Source organism: Drosophila takahashii, chromosome X (genome assembly GCF_030179915.1).
Source record: "Drosophila takahashii strain IR98-3 E-12201 chromosome X, DtakHiC1v2, whole genome shotgun sequence".
Taxonomy (NCBI): Eukaryota; Metazoa; Arthropoda; class Insecta; order Diptera; family Drosophilidae; genus Drosophila; species Drosophila takahashii.
Window position 1 is genome coordinate 17299370 of NC_091683.1, and position 23330 is coordinate 17322699.

The following is a 23330-nucleotide window of genomic DNA, read 5'->3' on the forward strand; positions in this document are numbered from 1 at the left end:
GCAAAACTCTGAAAAGAATAGAAATTTACATTTACGACGAAATAACACAAACAAAATCCTGTTTTTGCCTTATATTTTAATGTTCAATCAATTTTAAATACTTAATATTCCATCTTTAATTTGTTAAGCATCAAATAAATTAACTTGTAACGTTTTTTATCTAAAAAAGGCAAAAATTGGTCAAAATATAAAGTTTAAATTATTTAGGGTGCCCCTCTTTTATCTCTAGCGGTATTTTTATGGTATTTTTGCTTGCTCGCCGGATGGTATATTTTAACGGTCGCCAGCTCGGTCACACTGCACAAATAAATTTTTTCCCACGGTCCGAATTTTTTGATTTTCCGCTGCAGGCACACAAAGAAAATGCTGAAAAGCTGAAAGTATTAAGGAAAAGCCGACTGACTGACTGCCAACTAGCCGCGCACAGTTAGCTGAGGTGTTTTTCCGACCGGGGAAAGCGAGGAAATCGTTTGATTTCGGGGCGGCGTCCCCCCCGCAGAGCGAGACAGCAAGAGAGGAGGAGGAGGAAGAAGAAGAGGAGGAGGAGTATCAGGATCAGGAGGATATATATATATAGATATATACGATGACCACCCAGCGAACGCACACGCAGGCGAGGAATGCGGGGAATTCCGAGTCCGACTATGAAACGCTGATGCAGCGACTCCACATTGGTGGAGCAGGAGGGGGAGGGGGCGGCGGAGCCCCTGGGGACGGGGGCGTGGCCATGAGGAGCTACCAACGCTCGCCGGGCGCCATCGAGCAGCAGCAGATGCAGATGCAGAACCTCCATCACCACAATCACAACCACAGCCAGGACTACAAGCTGTACGAACGCGGCAACATTATAGCCGCCTCCAAGTACGCCACGCCCCGTCCGGTGGAGCAGCTGCAGCAGCTCCAGCAGCCGCACGGCCACAACGGCAGCGCCCACATCTACGCGCCCACCGCCCAGATCCTCGGCCAGCGCATTGCCCCGCAGAAACACTCGCCGGTGTACGAGAACCTCGAGTTCTACGGCCAGTTCGACTCGAACCACAAGCGTGCTCAGCCGCAGAGTCCCGGCAGCCGGCAGAGCGCCATGCTGAACGACTATCTGCTGATGCAGCCCATCGGGGCGGGGCGCTTTGCCCACACGCCGGTGCCCGAGAGTCAGGTGGTGCCGTCCCGGGGACGTTCGGCGGTTCTGGGACCCACCGCCGACCTGGAGGAGCATGCGGCGCCCATCTACGAGAACATCATTCCCCACTCCGGCCAGCGGGCGCAGCCGCAGGCCTCGCCGGCCACGGCCACCATGTACCAGGAGATGCAGCCCGCTTCCAACTCGTCGGATCTCAACGCTTTGCTGGCCTCGCCGATGCACCAGCGCAGCATCAGCAGCAGCAACACGGCCAGCTCCAGCTCCCTGGGCTCGCCCACGCAGCGGTATAGGAACTTGTCGCTGCCCAGCCACCTGAGTCCGGTGCCCACGGCGCAGTCGGTGGCCAAGCTGCAGCAGCACACGCCCATCAAGTCGCCGGGTGGCGGCGCCATCAATGTCTCCGTCAATCCCAACTACATCGAGGACATCAATAGCTCCGACTACGTTTGCATGACGGCCAATCTGCACAGGAATACGGCGGCGGCGGCGGCGGCCACGGGAGCCACTGCCCAGCGAAGCATCCAGGAGCCAGCCAAGATATCCTCCTCGCTGGCCAAGGGCGTGGCCACGGCGGCAGCACCGGTCACGTCTGTGGCACCGGTGGCGGCAGCTCCACAACCAACGCCGCCATCCATCGCCTCCCTGAGGGCCACGCCCATTGCGATGACGGCGCCCCTGGCGGTGGCCACATCGCCCACTCCCTCGCAGGGCAGCACAGGTAAGGGGATCCCCGCCAAAAACTGCCTTTCTCACCCAGATGGAATACAAACTATATGGAAAAATTAGGTATATAAATGGCAAAGTACCTATAATCATAAAATCACATATATTTCTCAATGATATTAATTTATTTATTGAAACGTGAGATCATTTCTATACATTTCCATGTCAAGAATGTATTCCACCTAGGTTTGAATGCCATCGAATAGCATAAGTATAAGATAGCCATTCCAACCATTCCAAATTGTATTAATCAAACTAATGAATCCAAATGTTTGCCCCCCTGAAAATGCTTGCACGCAGCCGTTAACGCTGCCCTGAAACCCAGGAGAGGTAGGAGGGTTGGGTCCCAGTTGGGTTCCGTTTGTCTCATCACTCATCGCTCAATCATAAACCGGTTGGCGGGGCGACAAACTCGGCTCAAACGGTTGCCGCTAACCGGTTTAGTTTCAAGTCCTTTGCCTCAACCGATTCCCGGAAAATCGAAACCGATTCAAAAGAACTAGAGATGACTGCCATTCTCATAACTTATTAAAATTGATAATTAATTAGCATGCTAAAAATATATTTAAAAAGGAGAATTTTTTTTATTATATGATTTATTTTATTACAAATTATTTTTATTACCTAAAACAGAAAGAAATTATTTTCATTATGTGTATGATTTCATTAAAGTCCATAATAATGTTTTTTTATAAACGATATTTTCTCAACTTGAATGAGAATTTTAAAAATGTAATATACGAATGTAAATAGAATCAATCACTTTAAATTCGATTCGTAAATGAGATATTTAATATTATTTCTTTTTTTCATGACTAAAATTAATCGTGATTACATTTGTTTATTTTACCTTCTGTTTGACTGAGAATTTTAAAAATTTAATATACGAATGTAAATAAAATCAATCACTTTAAATTCGATTCATAAATGAGATATTTAATATTATTTCTTTTTTTCATGACTAAAATTAATCGTGTAATTATTTGTTTATTTTACCTTCTGTTTGAATGAAAATTTTAAAAATTTAATATACGAACATAAATATAATCGATCACTTTAAATTCAATTCATAAATGAGATATTTAATATTATTTCTTTTTCATGACTAATAATAATCGTGTAATCATTATTTATTTGTTTATTTTACCGTCTGTTTGCCCGCATGATTTTTGACTAAGCCCCACTTGGCAGTCCAAATCAAAAGCATGACCTAATGTGCGCTTCGTACTCCCACAGGTCTCACCAAGAATCTGCTGCCGTACAGCGTCACCCCGCCGCGTCCGGCTGGCCCGACGGAGGCGCAGCGGAAGATCGAGGAGCTCACGCGCCAGCTGGAGGAGGAGATCGAGCAGAGCGAGGAGCACGGCGAGTACTTTGGTGAGTCATCGCAGCTTACTTGTTAATAACTTATAATAATATTTAAACCACTTCCCTAGGCATCTGCCACACCTGCGGGGAGAAGGTGAAGGGCGCCGGGCAGGCCTGCCAGGCGATGGGCAATCTGTACCACACCAACTGCTTCATCTGCTGCTCCTGCGGACGGGCGCTGCGCGGCAAGGCCTTCTACAATGTGCACGGCAGGGTCTACTGCGAGGAGGACTACATGGTGAGGAGGCGGCCGACGAGCAGTCAGGACTCAAAAATATTGATAAATCACACTCTTGATTTCGTTTTGATCAAATCGAATGTTTAATTTAATTACAAATCATTATTTTTGCTTGCTGACACTTGTACACCTTTTCCTTTGATTACCTATGATTTCATTTGCCTTAACTAATAATAATAAGAACTCTCTGTTGCAGTACTCGGGCTTCCAGCAGACGGCGGAGAAGTGCGCCATCTGCGGGCATTTGATCATGGAGATGGTACGTAGTTCCTCATCTATCCCTCTCTAAATGGAGCGCTCACCCGGCTCTTTCTATCTCCCCTGCAGATCCTGCAGGCCATGGGCAAGTCCTATCACCCGGGCTGCTTTCGGTGCTGTGTGTGCAATGAATGCCTGGACGGGGTGCCCTTCACCGTGGACGTGGACCACAAGATCTACTGCGTCAACGACTACCACCGAATGTTTGCGCCCAAGTGCGCCAGCTGCGGCAAAGGTGGGTAGCTCCTCCTCCTTAGATTTCCCATGCTAATCTGCTATTTTAAGGCATCACACCCGTCGAGGGCACCGACGAGACCGTGCGCGTCGTCTCGATGGACAAGGACTTCCACGTGGACTGCTACATCTGCGAGGAGTGCGGCATGCAGCTGACCGACGAGCCGGACAAGCGCTGCTACCCGCTGGACGGGCGGCTGCTCTGCCGCGGCTGCCACCTGCAGCGGCTGGCCCTGCAGTCCTCGCCGCACGCCCGCCACCAGGAGCCCGTCTGCGCCTCGTACCAGTACATGGGTTGAAAAATGGAGAAGAAACCAACGCAATCAACTTATTCCAATTAACAATATTAGCTTACAAACAGACAGAAGTGAAAACAAATGCATTTACACGAAACGATCGCCGAGCTGGTGGCTTCTTTTATTTTTACTAGCATGGCATTTAGGATCTCCAAGCGGAAATCTCTGACTATTTGGGGTGTTCCTGAGACCTCGCGGTGTCTCAAATTATGCAATAAAGTACTTTACTCTGAATATCTTAGTTTCTTGTGGGAAATTAACTTTATTCTACATGCATTTCGTGGGTTTCCAAACACTGGAGTGCTTTAAAGTATATTTCATTTGGACAAGTGCCTGTACGACACGCCATTATAAACATAATCAGAGCTCACATATCTAAGAAGAGTTTCTCTTAAGTCTTAAACAATTAGTGCATCAGGATCTCCAGCTGGACGAGTCGCTGATTGGTGGTCGCGGGCATGCGGTAGGGAACGCTGGCAGCCATGTTGGTCAGCGCCTTGGCCCGGCCGCGCAAATGCCTGAGGGCGGCCTCCTTGTTCTCGCTCTTCGCATCCTCGCCGTACACCGAACCCGCTCCACTGGAGCCCCTTTGGTTGACGTACTCCTGGTACACGATGTCCATGGCCGCCAGCAGAATGTCGGGCAGCACCTTGATGATCTCGGGACCCATGCGCTTCAGGTTCGTCACGCACTCGTCCACCTCGCTGGAGTTGGCGGGCACCAGTCGGTTGTTGGCCAGGATTTCCAAGGCCAGACGCGACTCGCCTGCATGATGGAGATCGAAGAACTCCATGACCTGCGACAGCACGGTGTAGGTCACAATCACATGGGCCTCCACGTCAGTCTTGCGCTCGGCCAGCGCCGCATCCAGTCGCCTGGTGACCGCGCTCAGCCGCTCGCGCATGCTGCCCGGTCGCGGCGGCTGGTGGACCACCTGGGAGAGCAGCGAGCACACCAGGCGCAGCGCCTTGTCCAGCTGGCCGGCGATGAAGTACAGCTTGATGGCCGCCTCGTAGTTGCTCCGCCTGGATAGCTCGTCGCCCACCATTCCCGCCAAAGCGTATTTATCATAGTCCATGGTGTGGAACTCGGCAAAGATGCCACTGAAAAGGAGGATTATTATTATCATTAATGGGCTAGAAATGGACATAGTTTACCCCGTGAAGCGGAAGGAGTTGGCCTCGTCGACCACCCCGAAAACCAGCTGCAGCATCTGGTCGTCGCAGTTCTCCACCAGCAGATCGCTGACGCAGTTGAGCATCGCATTGCCGCCGTCCTCGGACTTGAAGTGGCGCAGCAGGTAGTAGTAGTGCAGCGCCTGCTGGGTGTCCGTCTGCTCGAAGCACTTGGCGTACATGACGATCAGCCGCACCAGATTGAGCCGCTTCATGGGCGGCGGATCGTCGGGCTCGCAGCTGAGCAGCGGCTGCTTCGCCGAACTGGGAGCGCCCAGCATGCACAGCTCGTTCAGGGCGATGGCCATGTGGACGGCGTGCGGGCGATTCGGCTCCGTGCGGGCCAAAAACTCAATGGCCGCCTCGAATTGGCCGGTGAGGGCCAGCACCTGGAAGTAGAGCGGCGTCTTCTCGCGCGCATTGAAGTAGTTCTCGCCGTACTTCTCCAGGATCAACGACTGCAGGCCGCCGTAGGTCAGCTGCTCGATGTTGTAATCCCGTTTGTCCTGGCCGCGCAGAATGGACAGCTGCATCCAGAGGAAGTCGTCGATGCTGCGCATCAGCTCGGCATGCGTATCATGCGGATCGCAGGCCAGCACAATCACATAGACGGCCTTCTTGTAGGGATCCGTGCAGACATGCAACTTGTTGTTGTACTCCAGCCGCAGTTGGCCCTCCAGCTTGGCCGTGGAGGTGTCCCGGTTGCCGGCCGCCGTCTTCTGCAGCGTCATCAGCTTGAGCAGATCGGGGCAGGTGCCCGATTCCTTGAGGTACCTCACCGCGGCGCCCATGTCGCCGCTCCTTAGGCTGTAGTAGACCAGCGGCCACAGCGGCCGGCCGTTATTGACGTCGTGCAGGCCGTAGAGCGACTGCGGCTGCTGGAAGGTGACGCCCACGTAGGAGCCCACCAGATTGTAGACAGCCGGTATGCCGCCCCGCCGAGCGGCCACCAGATTCTGCTCGATCACCTTGTTCATGTAGGTCTTGTAGCGGCGCTCCAGGTAGGTGCGCGCCTGCTGGACGAACTGCGGCGCCGTCTGGCGGCTCTGGATGGGATCGATGTTGCGCGACAGCGGCGTCACGCCGGCCATGAACTCCAGCACGCTCCACATCTCGGCCACGAGCGGATCGTCGAAGGAGTCGTGGGCCAGGCGGGCGAATGTGGACACCAGATTGGCGCGCTGCGTGCCCTGGATGTGCGATTCGTTGTAGGCGACAATCTGCTTGGCGTACAGCTGCTGGATGAAATTCAGGCGGGAGTAGGGCGTGGGCTCGTCGGCCATGGCAGTGGGCACCAGCTGGCGCTGCACGTCGGGAAAGTCCTGCTGGCAGGGACCGACCAAGGCGTTCAGCAGCGACTCCTTCTCCTCGCCCCACTCGGCGTAGACGCAGCGCCACTTTTGCCGCTCCACAGCCTCGAAGATCTGTGGGGGAAAACCTTAGTTTAGGATGTGGATAAAGATACTCCCCATACTACTTACACTCCGGTTCGTCTCGTCGATCACCGACAGAATGGCGTTCTCCCGCTCGTTCTTCAGATAGCCCTGCACATCGGTGTCCGTCACGGGATCGAGTGGCTCGAAGGATTGCCGCGCGCTGAGCGTCTCCAGCTTCTGGGTCAGCTGGGGCAGGTCCACGCCCTTGGAGCCGAGCAGTATGTGGCTGATTTGGATGATGGGAGGATTAGAAATGGGATATATCAAGAGATATCGAACAACTCACGCCTGCAGATCGTTTGTGCCCGTCTGGGTGACACGCGAGTGGAGCTCCTGGGTCGCCTGCAGCACCTGCGACATGGTCCGCTCCACGCCCGGCATCTCCGTGTCCATCTTGGTCTCGTTCGTCAGGCGCTGGGCCTGCTGCAGCAGCTCCACCAGGTCCATCTTGCTAGCGGTGGCTCTTAATCTCTTGGTAGCGAAAAGCCGGCGTTGAGTTAGCAAAAAAAAAAACAAGCGCGTGTTAGTGTGGCCAGCGCGTGCCAATTCTGCAGATTTTCGCGCCACTTGAATATCCCGTCGGCCAAGGTTTCTGAAATACGGTATTTTTACAATATTTTAAAAAAGGCAGCATATCAGCATATCATTTAAAATAAATAAATTAAATTAATTTTAATTACATTCTTAAAATAAGGGAAATAACTTATGCAATCAACAAATTTATTGCACTAGTCACTCGGTACCTTATTTTTCACAATCTCCAAAATATCTTGTTTTTTAGAACATTTTAATTTTTCCTAATATTCCTTAGTTTCGTTTGTTTTGTAATAGAGTGTAAAACTAATTTATCTTATAAGAATGGGAGATGAAAAGCTTTTATTGTTGGATAACAGTTTAGGGAAATTTGTTTTTGACAACATAAACTGGGAGCTAAAAAGGCAAAAAACTAAAACAAATAAAAATTATTTTAAAGAAATAAGAATTCAAGTGTCAACTGACCATTTAAAAAATACCAAGATATTAAAATTCGGTATTTTTCCGAACCCTTCGGCAGCCCTGGCCTAAAGGCGTTAGCTATTTCCTTTCACCGCAAGTTGGTATATTCAGCGGCCGCCGGCGACGGTCCTCAATTGTCAATACGCTTTGGCAGCGCGCAAATCGAAGAACGAACGGCATATTTTTTTTGACACTGCGAGGCGAGCTTCTTCTTCTCCTCCGTCTCCGTGTTGTGTGTGTGAGTGTGTCCGAGTGTTTCTCTCAGTGTCTCTCCGTGTGTGTGTGTGTGTATTGGCAAAGAAAATTAGCACAACAAAAGCGAAAAGGAAACGAACACGCACGCACTCGTCACGCGGATAAAACTCTTCGATCCGATCCGATCAGAAAGCATATAGAAAAGATTCGCAATGTCGGCCGAAGTGGAAGCGCAGCAGAGCCAGGAGACGAACGGGTCCAGTAAATTCGACGTGCCCGAGATAGAACTGATCATAAAGGTGAGTTAATCAACTGAAATATCCAATTCGGTGGATATATCCATATATCCATGGCGAAATTTGCATACCCATACCTGCGCACTTTTCCGTTTCGCTCTGTTCTGCGTTCTGCAAAATTTCCATGCAGAGTGAAAATGCAGTTAAAGCAAAAGCAAAAGCAAACAAAGGCAACAACAAGCGCAACTGGGAAAACACGAACTGCCGTTTTTCCCCCTCCCCCACTACTTCTTCTTCCCCTTTTCCAGTCTTTTCCCTCTTCTTCTTCTTCTCGCTCTGGCACTTTGCAGTGTGTCACATTTGGTTAAAACGAACAGAATACGTTTAGCACCCCCCCGCGTTGCGCCCCCGTCGCCTTGCGGTTCCTAAGCATCGCCAAAACCGGTTTTCTCCTTTTCTCCCTAGCACACACACACACTCACATGCACATCTGCACAGAACGAAAATTTCGATATCGTATTTGCTCCCCAAAGTCCCTTTATCAGCAAAAAAATTTAAGATTAAAAATAACCTGAAAAAGGATCTAAAATTTAAAGTTCTTAGCTTTCAAATATCTTTTAAAACTGGGATATTTTTCATATGCTTAGGTTTTTAATTTTTTTAAATTATTTCCCTTTTATAATGGATCAATTACTGATCTTTAAATACTACAAAACTATGGTTTGCGTGTGCAAAGTCTGCAATTTCTGGGACGTAACATACATATTTCTGTGGTTCTTATCTCCCTTTTAACTTTAATCACATTTCATTGCGCCAATTGCCCAACAAATGCTCCACAGTTCCCCGTAACCCCGCACACTCTTCCCGACGCCCCAAGAATGTCGGTTCTTGTGTGTGTGAATTAGAGGTTTTTTTTATCTTTTAGTGATTTCTAAATTTCTTGACGCATACGTCATGCCCCTCCAAAGAATCGAAGAGAACAAAAGCCTGGCAGCTACATTGGCGGCCAAGATAATAGCATTGATAACTGAATCTCCTTAAATGGGCAGTATTATGCGTTTTCAGACACTTCTTATAAGGAAATATAAAGAATTTGGGTTTTATTTATTACTCTGAAGACTTCTTTAAATACTTCTCCTCGAATTCTTTTTTTTTTATTTTATTATTATTTTTTCTTATCAATTAATTTATTTGATGAGGAAAAACTAGTGATACCATAGTTGCCATCTCTCTTGAGAAACCTATTTCTGCTAAATGAGTCAAGGGAACTGGTAGATTACGAACCCCAAGTTATTTATAGGCCGCAATTTGTGAGCTATCACTTTTGCCGCAATTGTAACTCGAGCATGACTCCCCTCTTAGCTTCGTTTTTTCTGTTGGTTCCCACTGTTTGCCGAAGTAATTGTAATTGTTTTCGGAACACTTTACTTTCGGAGCCCTGCCGCTGTTGATTCTATTGGCAAACTCGACTCAACTCGACTTGGCCACTCATCCAGCCCACGCAAATGGAGGCCGCACCTCGAGTCGTCTGCCCATGACTAATTCCTCACCTTCCAGCACCTCCCTAGAGAGTACAATACAATACCATATTATACCATTCCGTTCCCAAAAAACAACAACCGAAAAAAACCCCAAGACCCACTCGAGTTCAAAACAAATGCTTATGAGCAATCAGTGATGGGAAACGGTAGTACTTCATTTAAGTTGGGGAACCAGTTAGGTTCTTGATATAAAGGTATTTTTAAAAAAATCGAAAAATCTAGTATTCTGTATTTCAGACCTTAGAAACCCCTATATCACACCATACCATTTCAATGATCCATGACTGGGAGCCCCGCTCCCTTTTCCTGTTTTCGTGGGAGAAAGTGCTGGGAAGCACCTGTTTTGCCTCGGAATTTGGCCAGTAAAAAGCAAAAGCAAAAGCTAAACTCTTCGAGAAGAGTGACAGAAGCATCTTTGACATAACTCGGCAGTAACATACTCCATACTCCATACTCCATGAAAAGCCATTTCCATTTCCCAGCGAAAAAGTGAAAGTTCAATTTGCTGTTGTGCGCCAGAGGAAAGCTGTAGTTGTAGTTGGTGTTAGTTAGTTGGCGTACAAAAAGTAGCAGGAAAGGAGCCATAGATGTATGTATATATGGCTTGGGATCGTACATATCGTACATATCGTGGCATGCCTCTCTGTTCCGCGCGTGCAGGCAACAAACAAATACAAATGTCTTTTCTTGTTTCGTTTGTTAGAGGAAAAGGGGGAGGGAAAGGTGGAAAGGGGTAGGGGCAGGGGGCGGGAAACAAAACAATCATTGAACGCTAAACAGGTTTTTCTCGTGCTCGCACTCGCGCTTTTCCGCCTCCTTGACTTGGCTTTGGCTCTAACTTCGTCTTCGTCTTTGGCGTGGATGGAAAACAAGCCCGGCCAAAGCCAATGCCTTACCCTCGAGTCATCGCCCACGCGAGATTTCCAGCAATTGGCCATGCCATCGAATCGAATCAAAACAAAGCGGCGATCAAAACAAAAGGCGATTCAATGCACTCGGAAAAAAACTGGGTATGAGCAGTAAATGGCACTAAGAAAAAAAATCACAATATACACCCTTATAAAAAATTATAAAATGTTTTGAAAATTTTATTTTTCTGGGATCACCCGGAAAGTGTCATGGATTTATTTATTATTTTGTTATCTGTTCAAAACAGTATGTATTTTTGGTGTAGGACCATTTTTGGCCAAGTTACAGCAAAAAAACCAAAAGAAAATATTTCAATTTTTGTCAAAAAATGAAATTCCGAATTTCCAAAAAAAAAAACAAAACCGTTTTTTTCGCTAAAACAAAGCAAATACTGATTTAAAGTGTGGAGTGTAATACCTTTCTGAGCTCGTTATTAAATTTCCTAACGATTGGCATTTAAACCTTGATATTTTATGTATTTTTAATTTTTCGCAAAAAATCATGGGGTACCCCCTTATAAAATAATTACAAATTGGCGAAAATTTTATTTTTCCAAAATCACACGGAAAGTTTTATGGATTTATAGCAAATTTTGTTATCTGTTCAAAACAGTATGTATTTTTGGTGTAGGACCATTTTTGGCCAAGTTACAGCAAAAAAACCAAAAGAAAATATTTCAATTTTTGTCAAAAAATGAAATTCCGAATTTCCAAAAAAAAAAACAAAACCGGTTTTTTCGCTAAAACAAAGCAAATACTGATTTAAAGTGTGGAGTGTAATACCTTTCTGAGCTCGTTATTAAATTTCCTAACGATTGGCATTTAAACCTTGATATTTTATGTATTTTTAATTTTTCGCAAAAAATCATGGGGTACCCCCTTATAAAATAATTACAAATTGGCGAAAATTTTATTTTTCCAAAATCACACGGAAAGTTTTATGGATTTATAGCAAATTTTGTTATCTGTTCAAAACAGTATGTATTTTTGGTGTAGGACCATTTTTGGCCAAGTTACAGCAAAAAAACCAAAAGAAAATATTTCAATTTTTGTTAAAAAAATGAAATTCCGAATTTCCAAAAAAAAAAAACAAAACCGGTTTTTTCGCTAAAACAAAGCAAATACTGATTTAAAGTGTGGAGTGTAATACCTTTCTGAGCTCGTTATTAAATTTCCTAACGATTGGCATTTAAACCTTGATATTTTATGTATTTTTAATTTTTCGCAAAAAATCATGGGGTACCCCCTTATAAAATAATTAAAAATTGGCGAAAATTTTATTTTTCCAAAATTACACGGAAAGTTTTAGGGATTTATAGCAAATTTTGTTATATGTTCAAAACAGTATGTATTTTTGGTGTAGGACCATTTTTGGCCAAGTTACAGCAAAAAAACCAAAAGAAAATATTTCAATTTTTGTCAAAAAATGAAATTCCGAATTTCCAAAAAAAAAAAACAAAACCGGTTTTTTCGCTAAAACAAAGCAAATACTGATTTAAAGTGTGGAGTGTAATACCTTTCTGAGCTCGTTATTAAATTTCCTAACGATTGGCATTTAAACCTTGATATTTTATGTGTTTTTAATTTTTCGCAAAAAATCATGGGGTACCCCCTTATAAAAAAATTAAAAATTGGCGAAAATTTTATTTTTCCAAAATCACACGGAAAGTTTTATGGATTTATAGCACATTTCGTTATCTGTTCAAACCAGTATGTCTTTTTGGTGTAAGACCATTTTTGGCCAAGTTACATCAAAAAAACAAACAGAAAAAATTCAAATTTTGACCAAAAATCTAGATCCTTATTTGTCACAAAAAATAATTAGTTTTTTGACCGCAACAATGGAAATGGAAGTATTTATAAAAAATCCCACATTAACTGATAATATTTATATCTTTAAAACTAATAATTCAAAAAGCAAGCTCCCCTCCCCAAGGATGAACTTCACTTCACGCCAAAGTCAAGCTAATTTAGTGCCTTTTGTTGCATCCGAACAAGACTAGCAATTGTTGAGGCTTAAGTTGAGTTGCGTTGAGGAAAATGCGCTTCTTTGTTGCCACTTCAACCGTCGAGATGAAAAGCGGCACTTAAATGCAAGCACATTAAAAGACCTATGGGGGTTTTTACACAGAGAAAATAAAGGCATAGGTTGGATTTCGAATTTTATATGATCCTTGTTTTAAATTCTAAATATTATTTAATAATAAAAGGTGTTTGAGGTATATTTATATTTTAATTAAAATTCTGATTAATTCGAACTGTGTACATCCAAGATCCAAGCGGAGTTTGCATTTATCTAAGTACCACTGTACGTGTCATCCTGACTTTTAAACTGTGTGCGTTTATGTGCAAAAGTGACAGTTGAGTCGTTTGATTTGTTGTTTTATTCACGCCCCCACGTGCTCTAAGTGGGTTTGTGTTTGTGCGTTGGTGTGTGACTGACATTTTAGCGAAGAAAAACACGCAAAGGTTTGTCCCCTTTTCCGCCCACTTATATTACCCCCTACCCCTTCCCCTCGACTGCGAGGAAAGTGCTTCCCCCCTTTATTGACAATATGCTGTTTTTGTCAGTGGACCCGTGCTTCCTAACTACCGACGTAACTTTTAAAAATAAGTCAGGAAAAGTTATTACAAATACACTAGAAAATATACAGAATTTTAACTTTATACGAGCTCAAAAAATATCATAAAATATCCTATTATATTGCATTTTTGAGAACCGAAATCTATAGAAAAATCAATAAACGTTGAAAAACCCATTAGCCCATTAAAAATTTGTGCGCCCAAGATATGCCAGCTGACTTCACCTGCCATGCGACCACTTGGCCTGATTATATTTCTATTATTTTGGCTATTACTTCATCAGCCCCCATCATCATCACAAACTGCGGCGATAACTTCCGCCCGACTTCTGATAAGATATGGCATACACCATACATATAACATCTGTGCTTTTGCGTGGCCCAAAAAGACTGGAAACCGAAAAAAGAGAATCGTTTTCCGAAGAAAGCTCTCCTCAAGGTTGACATCTGCCCCCATCGTCATCATCATCCACCGATCATCTTCATCATCGTCTTCATCATGATCAAAATTAAATTATTACGCTGCAGCTGTCAGCGAACCGGTTCCGAAAATAAAACAAACCAACCGACGGCCAAAAACGGGGGAGCAACAACTACAACTACAACTACATATTTCCACCGAATTCAAATTCATTTTCGTTTACATTTACGATTTGTGGTCGCTGGCTTGAAAAAGCTTGAATATTTCATTTTATTTGACTTTACTTAACTTTTCCGTCTTTATCTTATCGCGCCACGAATTTACAATTAAAAGGAAAACAAATCGAAGATGTTGTCGTACAGTTGCGGCCAAAGCAATAGGGCTTTTCCAATATATACATTTTTTTTTAAATAATCAATTACCAAAGATTTAAGTTGAGAGGAGCTTTGGGTATTTGTATTAATTGGAAATCCATATTTAATCAATGATCAACAAATGAGGGCTGATAAGATAAGTAATTAGATTACGATTAGATTATTCACTGCTGACCAAGTGAATTCCAATATATTTTCTAAATTAAAAGTTATAGACAACTTTTGGTTTTTTCTACAACGAAAATCTATTCAAAGACGAACGTTTATTTTGGCTGGGTATTTGTTTTGCCGGCGGCTTTTATTAGCCAGATGTGCTGCCATATATGGTATAGGGTATATGGCATACTATATATCCGAAGCATACGTGAATGGCACTTGACATTTGCTAACTGCTTTTCCGTTTCGGTTTCGGCCTGCCTTCTCTCGTCATTTCTATTTTGAAACCGTCAATTGCAACCGCCGTCGTCTCAAGTACTGTATTTGTATCTGTAGTTGGTTTCTCTATCTATCTGTATCTGTAGTTATTTTCTGTATATACTATTTGTTGCTGTATCTGCGGACTCTCAACTCGAGATGATTGCCTGACTGACTTCGACTGACCTTTTGACGTTGCCACACATCGCAGTCTTGGTTTTTACAGTTTCCATTTGCAATTTCTGCAACTCATATTGCACACAACTCGGTGGCCAGTGGTGATTCCACTGGAAATTAGTTAGATTATGTATTACTTATTAGTTGGGAACTGGATTACCTTTAAAAAAATATATATTATTACTAAATAGCCAAGTTATAGAAGATATAACCCACTAATGGACAAAATGCGGGCCAAGAAAATGCGATACAACGAATGGGTTCGACTGAAAGTAATCCGGGTCAGTTGGGAATTTATGAAACGGCTATATATATAGCCTATATATGGATGGATGTGCGTGGACCAGGTAAACGAACGTGCACAGTTAATAATGTGTGAAAGAATACGAATGAACCGTTTAAGCACCGCGGCAAAAAGCTACAAATGATACGGAAAACCGCTCCCACAATCATTGTAGCTCTATTTTTTCCGCTTTTTTTCCATAGTTGATTATGTTGTGCGACCATGTGGGCTGAAAAATGGGTTGGGTTCGGTTCGGTTCGGTTTGGTTTGGCTTGGTTATTAAGCCATTAACACACAGGGCAATGCTAATTAACTCCGCACTCGAAATAATATTTTAATTGCCTGCAATTGGTGCGTAAAATTTAATTTACAAACCGGAGTTTAACGCACTTCAAATTAGCCAGGGGATCATTTCGAAAGCCTCGTTATCGTGTTTATGATGCTGTTTTGGGAAGTGTTTAAGCGTAACTCTGTGTGATTATGGGTTATTAATGGGTTGGCTGTATGAAGATAATAAATTCACTTGATTTAATGTGTTTATATTAATAATTTAGCTTAAAAGAGGGCAAACTTGGAGCTGAGAACATATTTTTCACACATCACATTTAAAAAACTGAAAGTTACAGTAAATTTTAGTATTAAAATGGCACCTCATTGCCGTTTCGTGGATTCGAAATGGAGTTTTGAATGCCAAACTTGAGGCAACCTTGTTCGCTATTCGGTTTTGAACTCCCTAACTCTCCTAACTCATAGTTTTCCGTTCTGTTTCTGTTTCTATATGTGCAGGGGGCTTATCTAACGAATACAAATATGCACACAGCCATAAACGCACATTGATTGCCTGGCGTTGGGTTTATTTGAAGTTAAGCCGGCTGTCGACGCCAGCAGAAACAGAAACAGCTACAGAAACAGCAACAGAAATGGGAAAAAAAGAAGAAAATATGGGCAGCAAATAAAAAAAGGCTGGCAATCAACAATCAACAAGTAAACTTCGCACACCGCACGGCAAATGACATCATCGTCATCGCATCCATCGCATCGACATCGTCGTTTTATGATGTGATGTGTTTAGCTGAGAAGCAAGCTGCAGCACTGCCTCCGATCTACAGTGAAGATGGGCTAAGAAAGTCTACAAATAATAATGCGATTTTCTTGGCAAAGTTATAATAACTTTAAACCATCTTTATGATACAAGTTTTTTGTAAGAAAAAGCCTATGATTAAATCATTACTAACAGCACATAATAAAATTCCATTTAAGATGGTGAATAACTTAAACGTAAAAGTTTCATATTGTTAATCATGTTTTAAGATTAAACATTTCCGGTTCTTATTTTTAACAGGAAGTTTTATATAAATGCGGGTAAATTATTCCATATAAGGCACGTAAATAGTCTTTAATCTGTAAATATTTGCATTATCTTTTGATGATAATTTTGCTGTATTATTATCGATACAACTAGGAATTTTATTCACTATTCACCGTAGCCTTTTGGCGTTTGCCAAGTCTCACTATTTATCTTTCCATCTGCGTAGCCACAAATGTCTAGTATCTTTTGCTTCGCTAACCTTGGCAATACTGCTGCAATGCACAATTCTCGTCTGGGTTGGCTAGAGTCCGTCCACTCAACTTTCGGCATCTTGACTTTGGCTGGGGATCGCTCTTCCGGTCCCTGAAACGCCAGAAATACAAACCTCGATGGCTCATCACGCGACGGTGAACGCAGAACGATGATGTCACATGATGGAAATTATGTTGTTTTATTTCGCTAAACTTTGTTTGATTTATTTATCAGTAATGGGCGGCACGCGATGGGGCATTATGTCCACTAATTGAACAGAAGGCAATGTCCAATTGCCGTCCCTGGAATGTGACCCACATTAACACTCGATCGTATCTCGAATATTTCACTTTAAGCGGCGAAAGTAAATATTTTATCCTTAAGTTCCGACGGAAAGCACTTTGTATACCAATTTTCGTATTAATAAAAGCACCTCTATCATTTTCCAGGCCTCGACCATCGATGGGCGACGGAAGGGCGCCTGCCTGTTCTGCCAGGAGTACTTCATGGACCTGTACCTGCTGGCCGAGCTGAAGACGATCAGCCTGAAGGTGACGACGGTGGACATGCAGAAGCCGCCGCCCGACTTCCGCACCAACTTCGAGGCCACCCACCCGCCCATCCTCATCGACAACGGGCTGGCCATCCTGGAGAACGAGAAGATCGAGCGGCACATCATGAAGAACATACCCGGCGGCTACAACCTCTTCGTCCAGGACAAGGAGGTGGCCACGCTGATCGAGAACCTGTACGTCAAGTTGAAGCTGATGCTGGTCAAGAAGGACGAGGCCAAGAACAACGCCCTGCTCTCGCATCTGCGCAAGATCAACGACCACCTGTCCGCGCGCAACACGCGCTTCCTCACCGGCGACACCATGTGCTGCTTCGACTGCGAGCTGATGCCGCGCCTCCAGCACATCCGTGTGGCGGGCAAGTACTTCGTGGACTTTGAGATTCCGGTGAGGATTTGGTTTTTCTAGAGGAACTAATATTTATTTCGAGCCGATTGGGTTCACTTGCGGAGCAATCAGTTCTTAGCCAAACCCTACACTGTATTAGGAATATCTTGTAAAATTATGAACGTTTTACACCTAGATATATATAGATAATATTTTAAAAAGAGTTTTAGATGTATAGATAATATTTGAAGAGAGCTTTTTCTATATAGATAATATTTTAAAGAAAGTTTTTAATATCTAGGTAGTAATAATTGATGAGAGTTTTTCATATATAAATAATTCATTAGAAGCAAAACTAAAAAATGACATGCTTTTAGTCAGAAAGAAAGTCGGGCTCACAAAAATGTTTAAAAACTAAGCTTACGAATAAAAAGTAACGAATAAATACTGGGGAACATTTTTGAAAACAAACATGAGTAAAATTATATAAATAAAACCCCAGTAGATTTAATTGCAAACCGATTAGTCCAAACACTCAATTTAATTCAAAAATTCAATGCCAATTGAGCTGAAATAAATATTAAAAATACTTTGATTCGTGCTAGCTATATTTGTAATGATAATTTTATTGTGCTGCAGCCATAAACGGGTTTTAAATCATTTCATTTATTGGCGTTCCAAGTGCAATATTAGGCAACAGCTCCAAAGGTGAACAGAATCGATTGAATACATTTATGACTCACCGTTTCCACTCCTTTTCACTCCTTGCAGACGCACTTGACGGCGCTGTGGCGCTACATGTACCACATGTACCAGCTGGACGCCTTCACACAGTCGTGCCCGGCCGACCAGGACATCATCAACCACTACAAGCTGCAACAGGTGAGGAAGCTGTAATTTCCCTTCACCAAACCCATTTCATGTAATGTCATCTATTTACAGAGTCTCAAAATGAAGAAGCACGAGGAGCTGGAGACGCCAACGTTTACGACATCCATTCCAATTGATATTTCGGAGTAGGTTTCCTATGGAGCAGAGCAGAGCAGATCAGATCAGAGCGGAGCCATGCAGCCACACGTCAACTTATATAGTTTACACAGCAACCACAATATTTTGGACTTTACAACTTTACAACAGCAGCAGCAGCAACTCTGAGGACTATACATAGCTGTATACTTAACGGATAAAACTACCCAAGCATATATTATATATATAAATGCATATATATATATACTACCTACTATATATAACGAGTACATAACATAACAAGCATAACAACAAGTGTTCTTTAAGCAGCCGCGTTGCCTTTCTTCAGCTATGCTTAATTTAAAAACTATACCATGTAGTAAACACCACCAACCGAGCAGGCTTTGACTTACTTTCCCCGCCTGTTTAATATTGGGGCATTCGCATTTGATATACGGATGTCCAGGCAAACGCATGAATATTTACTTAGCTCGCTGTCAATTAAAATCTATAGATTGCCTAAAGAGGCCGCTTCTCGGTCCTTCTTTTTATTTTATATTATATTTTGTATTCTGCAAGGAGCTTTTATTTTTTGTATTTAAAATCTGTATTTTTTTTGCGCAAAATTATGATTTTGGTTTTTTTTTTGCTCCCCGGCGCAAGTTGCCATTTTGTTTGCTTTTAATTTTTATTTAAATATTTTTATCATAACAAGAAAAACACAAAAAAAAAAAAGAAACGAAAATTAGAAGAGGAAATGAAGAGTATTTTTTGTATTTAAGTGAAAAATTACAAATAAAAAACACAAAAAGACAAGGAATGGGTTTTACTTAAATCGTGGGATATTGGGTATTCTTTCGTATAATCATTTAAAGCTCAGTAAATAGACTAGCAAAAATTCTGGCTAATCAGATATGCATTCAGTGATAAATTTCAACAAAACGATCAACAGTTTTATTACACAAATTTCCTCAATTTGCCATGTAATTCACATTAAAAATCTACACTAAAACGAAGAACACCATCGAATTTAGCCTACTTTTCGGTTCGACCGAAGCAATAATCTTCCGTATCACATGGGGCGGCAGCCTGAGTGGGATTCTCGTTGATCGGAGGAGGATCATGTGCGCATCGAGGGATCCGCGGCGGAGTGCTCGCGGTGATGCGGCAGCTTGGGAGGCAGCTTAAAGGGCCGAATGAACTTGATGTTCGTCCTGAGGCAGTCGGGCAGCTGGCTGGGCGGCAGCAGGCTGTGCAGGAAGAGATGCGTCAGGTAGCCGGTGATGCCCCAGATGCGGTGGTGGTCCACCACGAACACGGGTCCGCTGTAGCCGCTGCGGAACTGGGTGTGCCGGGTGGCCTGTGGCTCCATTAGCGCCTGGAGCGGCACACTGAACGCCTCCTCCACCTCCTCCCAGTTGAGGCGCAGCTCGGAGAGGCTAAAGTCTGGCACCACACCGACCACCGGCACAATGGACGAGGTGCGCGGCAGATGCAGCTGCTTGGCCTCGCCCCACACCTGGATGCGATGGCGCGGCAGGCCGATCTCCTCCTCCGTTTCCCGCAGGGCGCAGTCCACGTAGCTGGCGTCCTGATCGTCACGCCGGCCGCCGGGGAAGGATATCTGGAAGCTGTGGCTGCGCAGGTGCCGCGATCGTCGGGTGAAGAGCAGGGAAATCTGGTCTCTGAAAAGTATATAGCTGGGATTAGCCTGGAAGATCGGATTTAAGACTACTACTCACGTGCCCCGCTCCTGGCAGAGGGCGATGAGGACGGCGGAGGTTTGCTTCTCCCGGCGACTGGGCGTCAGGGACTTGGGTCGCGGAAAAGCCGGCAGGCTGCGCATCTTCTCCATGCACCTGAGCTGCGATTCGGGGCTGAGGAGCTCCGCGGGGTTCATCAGTTGGCCATCCGGCGGCTTGGACGAGCTCAGTTGGCGGTTCAGTTGCAAGAGGAACTGCGGCGCTCTGCGACTCGCCTGGGACATCATCGTGGTGGGGATTCTAGTCCAAAATCGGAGGAACAATGTGATGTAAACAAATGCCAAGGGAATCGAACTTTGGAATTCAATTTAACAGAAACCTTAAAAGAGCTGCTAACAGCCGATAGTGTGCTGTTAGGCGCAAAAGTGCTCTGTTAAGCGGTTATCAGCGCTGTTAAGTCAGCTGTTTTTTAATTGCCAAATCGGTACGAGAAAACCGTTAGAATTTAAATATTGATAATAATATTGCCGTTTGATTTAATAGTTTATAACTTTTAAACGTGACTTGTTAGAACAACATGTTATATGTCAAAAGTTCAGGAATCTCAAGAACTATGCAACTGTATTAACAGATTTTTAAGTAAAAATATGCCTCCAAACAAAATACAAATTTTTCATTTTTTAAAACGTTTTATTAAAATTTGTCGTCGCTTAGGGTTTTGGCTGCACAAAAAAATATATATATATATATTGCATTTATTTAATAGTAAACGCTCGTGTGTTAACGCTAAATGTTGTTCTGTTCCTTAGGTAATCGGTATGCAAAATGTTAGTTTTTCCTTTTAATCAACTGTTTTCTTTGGATCGCCCAGGTGAAAGCAATGGGAATTACAAGAGTTACGAGTAAGGTACTGCTTCCAACTTACAACTACTAAACGTTACTTTCGTTATTGGCAGCCGATCCTCCGGATCCTGCGGCCACTCGGGTGCGGGTAAATTTACTAATGGACGTGGGTGATGCGGAGGCGGCTGCAGCGGCTGCTCCGGCGGCCGCATCCAGGCGCAGGCTATTCCCGGCCGGATAGACACAGCCCTTGGCCCGCCGGCGACCGCCCGCCGCCGCCGCCGTGGGTGAGGAGCCCGAGGAGCTCCGCTCACCGATTTGTACTAGGCTGGGCAGATCCTCAGCCCGCGCGAAGACGAACTCCTCGGAGGAGAGGCGCTTCCTCACCCGTCCGCCCACCACATCCGGCCGTTTGCCATTGCTCAGCGGCGAGGGTGAGGCGGGGGCCACCAGGGCCGGGGTCTCCATGGCCTCCATGCCACCGCCGAGGACGGGAAAGTGGGACTCCAGGACGCCGGGACGCATGAGGATCTCCAGCTCGCCCAGGTGCGGAACAGGACCACCGTTCTGCCTCGCCGGCGTGGCAAACTGCTCCAGCGACGAGCTGGCGCTGTAGAAACTGGTGTCGGTGGCCGATCCGCCTGCTCCCGCGTCGCACATCTCCAGGCCACCGCACTTGCCGTGCTCGGAGCGAGTGCAGCAGCCCCGCTGGACATCCCGGTCGCAGGGACAGTACGGACACAGCCGCAGGCAGTCGGCATCCGTGAGGATGTCGCTGTCGCTGAAGGTCAGCTTCTTGGCCGGCTGGCTGATCCTGGTCGCCTCCTGATCCACTCCGTCCAGCGGATCGGCGGACTTGGAGCTCTGCACTGCATTGGAGCCCGGGAGCTGAAGCCTCTGCAGGCTGTGGGCGGAGGCCGACTCGAAGCTATCGTCGCTCGAGTCCAAACTATGGGTCGTTGCCGTGGCCAGGGAGTCGGGAAAGATGCGCGGAAAGGTGATAAAGACGCGGCCCAGCCGCTTGTACTGATCCAGGTTCCTGGTGTCCTCCGCACAGCCGGCGAGATTCTCGCTGAACTTGGGCGCTCGCCTCATCACCTTGGGCGTGTGCAGCTGCGACTCGAAGATGTCCTCCAGCGGCACCTTTGGAGCACCCACACCCACTCCCACTCCCATGTGCTGCAAATACCGCTCGATGCTGTTGGCCAGACTGATGGGCACGCTGGTGCGCGAGGAGACGGAGGAGATCTCCGAGAGCGTCTCGGGACTGGCCAGCGGGGCCAGGCCGTACCAGTCGTCGTGCAGGAGGTCCACTCCGGGATTAGCACCTGCATCGGAGGCTCGACGCAAGGCCTGAACCTGGGCCAGCGGCAGGGAGCGCGGCTTCTTCTCGGAGTGCTGGCGCCCGAGCAGGGACCTATCGGGCATCTGGGGCGGCGGAGTCCAGGCCATGTCAAAGGCCACCGCCTTGAGCCGCGGCAGGGCGACCATCTCCTCAGGATCCTCGCCCAGATTTCCCTGGATAACCGTGGCCGTCGTCTCGGCGCTGATCAGCGAGGGACTCTGGCGCAGCGCCACTGTGGCCAGGCTGTCGTCCAGAGCACTTGATATGTCATACGGCGCCGTGGTCGCCGAGCTCAGCAGCGAGGAGGCCGCCGAGTTCAGGCGCCTCTGGGCAGGAGGAGGAGGAGCAGCAGCAGCTGGCTGGAGGAGCGGCGCCGCCGAGCCGTTGGTGAAGGACGTCTCCAGGCACAGCTTGTGCTGGGTCGTCGGCGTCAGGACGAGGCAGTTGCTCAGGTTCGTGTAGGAACTTTGCGAGGGGCGCTGGCAGTGCTGCGAATGCGATTGCGACATCGAGCCCTGCATCTGGCCAGGACCAGGATCGGATTCCGGCTCGAATCTCATGCCATTCGGCGGCGGCAGCTCCAGTTCCGTGTCGTCGTGGCCTTCGTTCGATCCCGTGGAGAATGCATTGGAGGTCTGGCGCTGTGGCTTGCGTGGCCCACTCGTTGTTACAACCTACCGGCGAGTAGCGAGAGGGCGAGAGATCAGTGTTTGCAGGTCTGTGATCATTTAGTTCTTAGTTCTAGTTTGTAATCCTACTGAAATGTTTAACCGATTGATTGATTGGTTGGTCTGCTTTATTATTGGAATTTTATAAGTAATCTTAGCAGATCAAGCTATCAATCAATCCTGATTTTTACAACTCGTAGTTACATAGAAATGCAGAAAGAGACGAGTAGATGTTGCGAGCGAGAGACAGAGACAGAGCGAGCGAGAGTGGGATGCATGTATGTACAGTTTCACAGATGAGCGAGAGTGAAAAGAGACAGACAGAGACAGATGCAGATGCAGTTAGCGA

General features: G+C 45.7%; 5 protein-coding genes across 10 annotated transcripts in view; 2 read left to right on the forward strand and 3 right to left on the reverse strand.

The window, feature by feature from the left end:
- The first annotated feature begins 289 nt into the window (after positions 1-289).
- Positions 290-4492, forward strand: jub (LIM domain-containing protein jub). Of its 2 annotated transcripts, none has more exons than XM_017137613.3 (6): positions 290-1859; positions 3101-3241; positions 3301-3470; positions 3652-3729; positions 3798-3963; positions 4014-4492. In XM_017137613.3, the coding sequence occupies exons 1-6, from the start codon at positions 587-589 to the stop codon at positions 4259-4261; spliced, it is 2076 nt and encodes a 691-aa protein (XP_016993102.2). In that variant the 5' UTR covers positions 290-586; the 3' UTR covers positions 4262-4492. The 2 variants fall into 2 exon arrangements, with proteins under 2 accessions (XP_016993102.2, XP_016993103.2); XM_017137614.3 differs by having other exon boundaries at positions 3667-3729.
- Positions 4493-4500: 8 nt separating this feature from the next.
- On the reverse strand, positions 4501-7420 carry Nup93-1 (Nucleoporin 93kD-1). Its single transcript, XM_017137610.3, has 4 exons — positions 7156-7420; positions 6915-7095; positions 5416-6857; positions 4501-5361 (listed from the first exon to the last, which is right to left on the reverse strand). Exons 1-4 carry the CDS (start codon positions 7314-7316, stop codon positions 4665-4667), a joined length of 2481 nt encoding a protein of 826 aa, XP_016993099.1. The 5' UTR covers positions 7317-7420; the 3' UTR covers positions 4501-4664.
- Positions 7421-7990: 570 nt separating this feature from the next.
- Positions 7991-19238, forward strand: Clic (chloride intracellular channel protein 5). Its single transcript, XM_017137623.3, has 4 exons — positions 7991-8359; positions 17007-17516; positions 18228-18338; positions 18399-19238. Exons 1-4 carry the CDS (start codon positions 8273-8275, stop codon positions 18474-18476), a joined length of 786 nt encoding a protein of 261 aa, XP_016993112.1. The 5' UTR covers positions 7991-8272; the 3' UTR covers positions 18477-19238.
- A 111-nt stretch (positions 19239-19349) lies between these two features.
- On the reverse strand, positions 19350-20483 carry LOC108054541 (mitochondrial coenzyme A diphosphatase NUDT8). Its single transcript, XM_017137543.3, has 2 exons — positions 20165-20483; positions 19350-20107 (listed from the first exon to the last, which is right to left on the reverse strand). Exons 1-2 carry the CDS (start codon positions 20410-20412, stop codon positions 19543-19545), a joined length of 813 nt encoding a protein of 270 aa, XP_016993032.2. The 5' UTR covers positions 20413-20483; the 3' UTR covers positions 19350-19542.
- Positions 20484-20829: 346 nt separating this feature from the next.
- The window catches only part of inaE (inactivation no afterpotential E), a 32231-nt gene continuing 29730 nt past the window's right edge, over positions 20830-23330 (reverse strand). For 3 of the 5 annotated variants that reach the window (XM_017137594.3, XM_070218513.1, XM_070218514.1), the window contains one exon: positions 20830-22973. In XM_017137594.3, the coding sequence (XP_016993083.3) occupies positions 21056-22973 (1918 nt within the window). In that variant the 3' untranslated portion in view covers positions 20830-21055. Of the gene's footprint in view, positions 22988-23330 lie in introns of all 5 variants that reach the window. The other 2 variants (XM_017137591.3, XM_017137593.3) reach the window with 1 other exon arrangement.